This window comes from Salvia hispanica, chromosome 6 (genome assembly GCF_023119035.1).
Source record: "Salvia hispanica cultivar TCC Black 2014 chromosome 6, UniMelb_Shisp_WGS_1.0, whole genome shotgun sequence".
Classification (NCBI taxonomy): domain Eukaryota; kingdom Viridiplantae; phylum Streptophyta; class Magnoliopsida; order Lamiales; family Lamiaceae; genus Salvia; species Salvia hispanica.
The window spans coordinates 35,153,158-35,162,954 of record NC_062970.1 but is presented as its reverse complement, the minus strand read 5'-3'; the positions used below and the strand labels follow the sequence as shown (position 1 = coordinate 35,162,954).

The 9,797-nt window shown below is 36.0% G+C and overlaps 2 protein-coding genes across 4 annotated transcripts; one reads left to right on the top strand and one right to left on the bottom strand.

Moving 5' to 3' along the window:
* On the top strand, positions 1-2,881 carry LOC125196121 (clathrin light chain 1-like). Its single transcript, XM_048094501.1, has 3 exons — positions 1-453; positions 1,965-2,118; positions 2,217-2,881. Exons 1-3 carry the CDS (start codon positions 89-91, stop codon positions 2,649-2,651), a joined length of 954 nt encoding a protein of 317 aa, XP_047950458.1. The 5' UTR covers positions 1-88; the 3' UTR covers positions 2,652-2,881.
* A 368-nt stretch (positions 2,882-3,249) lies between these two features.
* On the bottom strand, positions 3,250-6,358 carry LOC125193109 (putative serine/threonine-protein kinase). 3 transcript variants are annotated; one of them, XM_048090852.1, is made up of 7 exons: positions 6,170-6,358; positions 5,552-5,733; positions 4,959-5,071; positions 4,599-4,809; positions 4,283-4,517; positions 3,917-4,067; positions 3,250-3,774 (listed from the first exon to the last, which is right to left on the bottom strand). In XM_048090852.1, the coding sequence occupies exons 2-7, from the start codon at positions 5,643-5,645 to the stop codon at positions 3,448-3,450; spliced, it is 1,131 nt and encodes a 376-aa protein (XP_047946809.1). In that variant the 5' UTR covers positions 5,646-5,733; positions 6,170-6,358; the 3' UTR covers positions 3,250-3,447. The 3 variants fall into 3 exon arrangements, with proteins under 3 accessions (XP_047946809.1, XP_047946808.1, XP_047946810.1); XM_048090851.1 differs by having other exon boundaries at positions 5,552-5,756; positions 6,170-6,357; XM_048090853.1 differs by lacking the exon at positions 6,170-6,358 and adding an exon at positions 5,887-6,142 and having other exon boundaries at positions 5,552-5,756.
* Between the last annotated feature and the right edge of the window lie 3,439 nt (positions 6,359-9,797).

The window sequence follows — 9,797 nt, the reverse complement described above, 5'->3', positions numbered from 1 at the left end:
ACGCCATATTATTTTCAGCTAGAAGCCTAAAAAAGAGAGAAGCAATACGAAAATCGGTGAGAGAAAATTGAGAGAGAGAGAGAGAGAGATGGCATCCTTCGACGACGCGGCAGCTCCTCCATTTGACTACGAAGGACACACCAGCTACACCGATTCCTATTCTGCCTTCTCCTCCGCCGACGCACCGCCCTACTCAGGCTCCGCCTTCTCGCCTGAATACTCGGAATCCGACCAAGTTCCAGTAGACCTGCCAAACTCCTCCGATCCATTCGGATTCGACTCCAATGCTGAGCCTTTCGACCACGACGCTTCGGTTCCGATCTCGAACGGCAACGGCAGCTCGCCGTACGATCTTGGCCAGGACTCCGAGGGCTTATTCACCTCGGACGGACCGATCCTGCCGCCTCCTAATGAGATGCAGGAAGAAGGATTCGCCCTTCGCGAATGGCGGAGGTGAGGTTTCTGCACTTCTGTTCAGTAATTAAGTTGTTGATTTTTTGTTTTCTGCTCGTACACATCGTCGGATCTGCTTCATAGTGCTTCGGTCAAGTTTATTGAAGCTTGTTAATTATCAATTTTACTAATTTGTGGAGATCTATTGCTGGATTTTAGTTCGGTGAAAAGGAGCGGTGAGAGGAAGTACTTATATAATTTAGGGAGATTGTCGGCATAATTGATTTGTATCAATGGATCTTAGAACTTGGACAATCTACTTATTTGATTTGTTAATTGGCATGGGTAAACCTGGATAGTAGGAGTAGTATATTAGTAAATACATACAACCATCCCTATATTTCAGCACATATGTAGATTTAGTTCTCTAAGACTGATTATAGCTCTCTGCAACCTGGTAGTTGCTAGATCAATTGGTTGGGGACTTGAGGTCAATAGGAAGGATCAAGATGTAGTTATTTAGGCAGCTTTGTTTAACATCTCAATCTAGATGAGAACAACCGGATAATTAATTTTCAGAGACACCACGATATCACCTTAATCCTAAACTATATGCTTGTCAACTTGATTTCAATGTTTTACGTGATCAGAGTAGTTCATACGAGCTTAGTAAAGCAAGACATCTATGGTAATCAAAGAATAGGTAGGTGAAGATAAATAAGGATGTTCACATGTTCATGAAGATTGATTTTCTAGGCAGCGACTTGGGTTATATTAAATTAAGTCTTTGGGAGTACCCTGATTTCTTACTAAATTAGTACTAGTATTTAGTGGCGATTCGAGGCGTGGCTGAAATAACTTCGATAGGGGCATTGTTTTCCAAATAGAATTCACTTCGTCAGTATCAGCAAAATACTAAATCGCACTAAAATAACCAAGCTAGAGGCTGACTGAACACTTAATTTCACGAAGTTGCACCTTTTCTTTTATTGATCATGTTAAGTTAGATTCCTAATTTGTCTCGGTGATAGATATTTATTAGTTTGACATAAAAAGCAGGTCTTTTGTAGCATGTTCCTAACTACTTCCATATCCTTAGTCTTATTTGATGATCCGGTTAGCTCACATAATTGTGTGGTTTTACTTAGTAAAAGTAGAGAGCATGAAAGGTTTGGATTATTAATTGTCTGCGTGAAGAAATATTTTGGGTATAGCATATTTGTGTCATGTGAACAATATGATAATCACAGTGTGTTCAATTTTATGAAAGATCCATCGTTTTGACATGAACATAAATAAATTTGCCTGATTTTAAATTAATTGGATGTTGGTTGTAACTTGTAAGGTTTTGTTTGGTTCAATATTAATTGATGAAATGCTTGCCAAATAAGAGAATGTCTAGTCCGTGAAACCATAAGGCTAGTTTTAAAACTTTCAGAAAATGAGGATACCTTTTATGGCTGTCAATGTAGTAGTATCAAATTTTAGTTTTAATTTTAAGTTCAACAATTTAAATGACAAAGGGTATAAGAATCTGCTGATAATAATTTTTTCCTGATTTTTGTTTGCAGGCTAAACACCATTCGTCTGGAAGAGAAGGAAAAGAAGGAAAAGGAGATGCGGATCCAAATTATTATAGAAGGTGAAGAGTTTATAAAAGCTTTCTATGAGAAGACAAAGCTTAATGTGGAGACTAACAAGAACACTAACAGAGAAAAAGAGAAGGTTTGCGTTTTCATCTTGAAGAATGAAGATCATCACTTACATACTAATATACAACTGCAATCTTTACCCTGATGCTTTATTTACAATTTTGGAAACAGTTATCCCTAGCCAGTCAAGAAAAATTCCACAAAGAGGCTGATAAACACTACTGGAAATCCATAGCAGAGCTCGTCCCTAACGAAGTGGCCCACATCGAGAAGAGAGGAAAGAAGAAGGACCAAGATAAGAAGCCGTCCATCACAGTCGTCCAAGGCCCCAAGCCCGGCAAACCAACTGACCTTTCAAGGATGCGCGGGATATTGATCAAGCTGAAACACAATCCCCCACCACACATGCTTCCACCCCCACCTGCTCCAGCTAAGGATGCGAAAGATAGCAAGGATGGGAAAGGCAAGAAAGATGTAAAGGAAACGAGCGATAAACCAACTTCAGCTAAAGAAGCCGCGGAAGAGTCTGCGCCTAATGGTGCTGCTGGTGCTCAGGCATCGGAAGAACCTGCTGCTGCTCCAACCGAAGACCAGCCAAGTAGCTGATTCTGCTGAGTATTTGAGAGGATGCTCTTTGGCACCGTGAATCCAGAAATTTGTATTTTATATTAAATTTGCAATTTACTAATCCTTATGTTTCCCTTTCTTGAAATTGACGAACCAAGAAAATATGACTGAACCACGCAGTACTGTGTTTTGAGCTTATTACCATAGAACATTCTTGTTTTTGTAGTATAATTGTATGAACATATTTTGTTGTTGTAATCTTTGCTTAATTTCTCTTGTTTTCTCATGATTTGGGTAGCTGTTGATGCTGTAACATGCATTCGAGAAATATATTACCTGTCTCATAAATAGTCCCTTATAAATGAACCAGTTAGTCGTGACCTTTTTGAAGTATGGCTAAACCTGAGCTCCAGCTCGACCCTAAACAGATTCACACTCGGGCTCGTGTAATATATTATCAAAATTTTTGATGAGCTAAAATCGAGCTTGAAAAAGATGTTGCCATGTAACTGACTAGCCAAGCTCAAGCAGGAAGCAGGAGGAAAAGGGTGGCTTAGATAGAGCTCTGAGACATATTTGGCTCTGCTCATTTACAACCCTACTAATAGAGGAACATAAAAAACTTTACTTTACACAGTTTACACACAAATCATCTCCGTTGGTTGAGATTCATCAGATGGTCTACATATCCAATTAGATACCGAATTTGAAGCCCATATACTGGCATATTTTATTTTGTAATAGAGTAGAAACGAATCAACATATATTGGTATTGGGTCACTTTACAAATAAGAAAATGAAGGAGAAGGTGTATTGAAGGAAGTAGAATCCAACCTCATCTTGGGGTCACCTGAGTGATTGTGGAGGCAAAAGAGTTCATCTGATAACTGGTTGAAGCGCCAGATAACTTAACCTTTGCTGATCCACCATTAAGACTTGCTGAATCATCGAAGAAACCCGGAGGTGTGAGTTCATTCACATTGAGTCGAACATTTCTTGAGAGCATCTCTATCACCTGGCTCATCAATGGCCTTCTGCTTGCGGCTGCTTGGGTACAGAAGAGGGCAACTTTCACGTACCTCAGAACCTCCTTCTCCGGAAATTCTTCCAGTTCGGGGTCAACCAGATCCAGCAGTTTCGCTTCTTGATATAGCTCCCATGCCTATGGAGCAATCCGTTGAGAAAGAAAGTATAACAGTCAACAGAAAATATGGAACAACATTAGCTAGCAAAAGTTAAAGTATGAACTGAAGTTGAGAGATCCATGAAGTTCGATCACATGTAAATTGGAATGAATCGCGTACCCATTCAGCTAGCAACTTTTGAGCGCCTCCGTGATCAGCATTCTCCCAAGTTCTGCCACTTACAACTTCGAGTGTAAGAATCCCATAGCTATAGACATCGGCCTTCACTGTCAAACGACCACCTAATGCATATTCAGGAGCAAGGTAACCTCTGTTCAGCACAAACCAAAGGAAGAAGTCAGTCTACCTAAACAAAGGAACATGAATTCTAAAAATGATGACAGCATGTCAGCATCAAAATACCAGTATGAGTGTTAATACAATGTCATGAACAAAACAAAAGGTAGCATTCCAAAGACAAGTTTGTGCCCTAGTTTTTGCATTTGGGAATTGGGAACAGTATGAAATTATACAAAAGGGACGTACGTCGTTCCTGCTATTTTTGTGGTAATGTGGGATATATTGTCCGGGAAAAGTTTAGCCAATCCAAAGTCTCCAATTTTTGGTTGGAAGTCCGCGTCCAAAAGAATATTGCTACCTTTGATGTCTCTATGCACGATGCGAGGCACGAGTTGTTCGTGAAGGAATTCAAGCCCTCTGGCGGTACCCAAGCAGATGGCAGACCTTCTCCCCCAATCAAGTTTTACAGATCTCGTTGGACCTGCAATATTTAAAGCTTAGTACTTTGTATAGCAAAGAAAATTTGAACTGTTTCATTTTTCAAAACCAACATACCACTTACCTAGCAATGCACGATCAATACTGTTATTTACTAAATATTCATACACCAAAATCTGGTCACGTCCATGAACACAGCACCCAAGTAACTGAACTAGGTTCGGGTGTTTGACATTAGAAATAGTCTCAATCTCTGTTAAAAATTCACGCTCTCCCTGCTTTGACTCAGCAGAGAGCATCTTCACTGCAACTACCATTCCATTTTTCAGAATTCCCTAAGCAAAACCAGGAGAGGAGGGAGAAAATGTTAGTAAAATCTAATGATAAGATGAAGCTGAGAACAGTACCTACAAAAAGTAATCACTGGAAATATAATGTTAAGTTGCTGATGAGGAGGAAAGGGAGCTGTAGAATTATGTAATACCTTGTAAACTATACCAAAACCTCCTCGTCCTATTTTGTTACTCATATTGAAGTTGTTTGTTGCTACACGCAATTCATCAAATGAGAAAGTTCTCGTCCTTGTGACGATGATTGCTGTTTAGTGAAAAAATTACAAGCTATAAAGAAAGCAAAAAAAGAGAAAAAAAAATGTAAAGCAAAATAAGGAAAGGAAATAAGGCATCATGATTCATGACTAAAGTGCTCCTTCTTTCAATGTACTACCAATTAATTAGGGTAACAGATACAGTTACAACTAGTTTAGAGTGTGACAATCTTACTATGTTTGCAGATCTAAAAACCCTTGTTCAAATAAGATATTTATGTGGCAACTTTACCAAAGATAAAGATTAATACATCAATAATCTGAATCATCAGCAACCATATTTACGAATGATCACGAGCTCGTGTGTTCAGAATGGTACTTTCTACTGGCATAATGAGAGCACACACCAATAGCACATTGGACCACTGATGACATAATGTAACATGAGATAAAAACATAATCCTGGATTAATCAAGAGCTTTAAAGAGTATAGTAGTATGAATTAATTCCACAAGGACTCCACCAAGCACCTTCTTGATCTTGTTTGGAGTTATGAACGTTTTTGTCGCTAGACTCGCTACTCTTCCGGAGCAAGGATGACGCACCAAAGCATCCACAGCTCATGTTTTCAGTCAGCTACAATTACTCCAGAAAAGCTAATCAAATTGTCTCCACTAGCTATCACCTCGCCTGCTTTTTTGTATTAACATTTCTGCATGGTTCAACTTTTAATACCTGTCCACAATTTTGATGCAATTATAAATTAAAAAAGTAACAGCATACAAGGCACCACAAATCTCAGATTTATTCACCACGAATTTCGCCGGTTTATGCAATCGTAAGTGTTTCAAATATTTTGAATTACCAGAAAAATGATGATGTATGCCGTTGGAAACATGACAATTTTACAGTGATGGTGGAAATGCGAGATTGCTCACTCTCCGATAAGCAAACAGAGAATATCAAACAGGTAGAATTAATTTGAGTGCGAAGTGGAAATAAAAACTCTCGATCGCGTCGTAGAAGACGAGATCATCTACATTCGAGATACACATCATCCAAATCACAATCCGAAGAAAATTTCACAGAATTCCAAACTGCATAATATAAAAAGCAACCAGGAGAGAGAGAGGGACGAATTACACAACCAGTTCAGGTAGGGGGAAAACGAAGATGAACAGTGAGAAATCAATCGGCGCCGAGAACGAAATGCGCGACGGCGAGAGGATCGGATGATGAGATTGAGAGATTGGAAGAGAAGTGTGTGGATGCATAGGCTCCGTGTGGAATGCGAAGAAATAGGAGTCAGTAGTCATGACAAGAGCAAGAGCCTGGCTGGAAGTCCAACCCTTTTATGTGAAATATCGACAGCGATTTGCAGCAGCTTTTGTCTTTTTCCAATTCTCGGATGCTTCTCACACTTGTCAATACTACCTCTATAATTCTTCTGTTTTCAGAATACTCAATTATAACACTTCTAATTAAATTGCGCAAAAATCGAATAAACATCCAAATATATAGACTAATAAAGTACTACTCCGTATGAATATATATACAAATGTGACATGTGTTACTCCGTCTGTCTTACGATAAGAAAAATTACATTTTGTCATTTTTTATGTCTTATACAAAGAGGTACAAGTACTATTAGTTCTAGAGTGTCCACAATAGGAAGAATATGATGGAAATGCCATTTTTTTTCTTTCACAACCAAAAAAAAAGTGTCAACAGCCATAGTGGACACTTTTTTACCATAAATCACATTTTTTTCAATTGTTTGTATATTTTAATTCAATTAGAATAAAAATTATCGGAAGGAGAATAATTGGAAAACAAAATTAAAAAAAATTGGGCCAAAATATTCGTTGTATTATATATACGGGAAAATTATACAACAAACATTTTATAAAAAAAACAATTTAAAAACACCGTCACCGTCTACTCGGTGGTGTCATTGGAATCTGCCACTTGTTCTCCATCTTCCTCGCTGGCCGTCTACTCGGTGGTGTCATTGGAATCTGCCGCTTGTTCTCCATCTTCCTCGCTGCCGCCGCTGCGTGTAGATATGTGTGGGGTGAAAATGGAGTGGGAGGGAGTATTTATAAAAAATACACGAAATTAAAAAAAAAAACCAATATAAAAAAGTGGGTCATATATTACACTAACTTTTTCAACTTATTATTCTGTACATTCCTTAAAACTCGTGCCCACAATAAGAGTGACTCTTATTGTGAGATGAATGGAGTATTAGAAATACATACTCCCTCCGTTCCATAGTAATTGAGGCATTTCTTTTCGGCACGGAGATTAAGAAAAATTGTGTTAGGTGACTTAAGTAAATGGAGAATAAAGTGGAAAATGAAAAAGGTAGAGAGATGGATAGAGAAAAAAGTAAGAGAGAGTAAAGTAGGTGTGGAAATATGTGTTGACTTTTACTAAAAAGGGAAATGACTCTATTACTATGGAACGTACCAAAATATTAAAATGACTCTAGTACTATGGAACGGAAGAAGTACTTTATATGAGCATCATTTTATGCATGTTTAACGTTGTTACTTTTTTATAGTATTTAGTTTGACTTTAATATATAAAAATAATAACATTAATATTTTAATTTTGCAAAATTTTTAAAAAAAATAAAATTTGATTTGTTATTTTATTCATTTACTTAATGTTAAAGAGAAAACGAACAAATCGAGCTTTGACTTTTATGAATTTTATAAAATTAAAATTGTCAACAACATTTTTTAATGTATAAAATCAAACAAAAGATAGAGTATAAAATAAAAACAAACAATGTCAAAATACCAAAATATAGCAATGTAGCCATAATCATGTTAAACAAAAACAAAATATAATCAAAATTGTTCTAGACTACTTTCTGAAACCATGCAAAATTCTAGTATGTCAACGTAATAAATAACATTCTACATTACTCTCTCCAACCCCAAAAAGTATGAACTACTATTTTTTTTTCGTCTGTCCCTAAAGGGTATGAACTTTCTAATTTTGAAATATTCAAACAACGTATCATCCTTACACATCATTTTATTTACAACTTATATCATATTACAATTACCATTAATACTCATATGATTACAATAATATGGACTTCACTCTCCACTAATTTCCAATACCCTTTCTCTCTCTCCTACTTCTCCTCTTATTTGTTACTCCCTCCGTCCCCGATTAGGAGTCACACTTTGACCCGGCACGGGTTTTAAGAAATGTAAAGAAAAGTTGGTTGAAAAAGTTAGTGGAATGTGAGACCCATTTTTTTATATTGGTTTTATAATAAAATGTGAGTGAATTAAGTTAGTGGAATGTGGGACCTACTTACTATTTATGGTAAAAATGAAGTGTGACTCTTAATTGGGGACGGACCAAAATGGAAAAGTGTGACTCTTAATCCGGGATGGAAGGAATAAAATTCATGTCAAATTCATTATTTATATTTTTTTAGGGACAGAGATAATATTAATCTGAGGCAAGACATTATATAGTCAATTACTCCATTATGAGTCATTTAATTAGTGTACTTCAAGCCTTCCTCAACAAACAAGTCAACAGAATAAAGAAATTCTACACTAGAATACATAACAAGGAACTGTAGTATGATATTCTCTGACATAAATAATCCTCACCAGAAGACAAATGAAAATTTAGCATTTAACACTCTCGAATAAGAGTTTTATCGGTGCATTTTTCTATTATACTCCCTCCATCCACAAAAAATAGATCATTTTCTATATTACACGGGTTTTAATGTAGAATTGATAGAATAAGAGAGATGAGGAGAAAAAGTAGGTAAAGTAAGAAAAATAAGGAGAAAAAGTGAGTAAAGTATGAGAGATAAACTTTCTATTTTCAGAAATGAGACTATTTTTTGTGGACGTCCCAAATGGCAAAATGAATCTATTTTTTTGGACGGTGGGAGGGAGTATTCAATATCATACTTTTATTTAATTAATATAATAGAGTCAAGCATGTAAGTTCCACTTTAAACTTTCTTTATTAGTTTATTCCAAAAATGCAAAAAAGAGTCGAACAGTATAAAATATAGACATCTACTAGTTTTTTTTTTATAAATACTATAGGATTATTCTATTAGGTTTACCAAAAGAAATAAGTATTCCCTGTCAATAAATATTACTCCATCCGTCCCACTTTAAGAGCCTCATTTGAATCATATTATCATTTATGGATTATTCTAACCGGAACTCTTAAAGTGGGACACCTATAAATGGTAAACCGAGATTCCAAAAGTGGGACGGAGGGAGTAGTATTTTGCTATTTTCGTCTATATATCAATAAATATCTCATTTATTTTTTTACTACTTTTGGTAATGCACATCATATTTTTCTAACTTTATTTCACTTACATTTCGATATAAAACCAATATATAGAAGTATGACTCACCTTCAGTAATATTTTCCATTCACTTTCTATTACATATTTCTTAAAACTCGTGTCTAGTCAAAATTGGTCTTGTAATGGTGGACGGAAGGAGTAAAATACTAGGTTACCTTAATTTAAGTTATTTTAAAGAAGACAAAAAAAAAGAAAAAGAAAAACAAGAAAAGGTGAAGAAAAATATGAACAAAACAAAAAACAAGAAAAGAAAAACAAAATAGAATAAAAAGTATGCAAACGCCCTCTTAACTTTACGAAACGATCCCATCACTAAGATAGCCATAGAACTTTAGATTAGGTAGGAGTATATGTTGATTTTAATATTGAACTTTAGATGTTTTTACAATATATTTTTAGTTAGT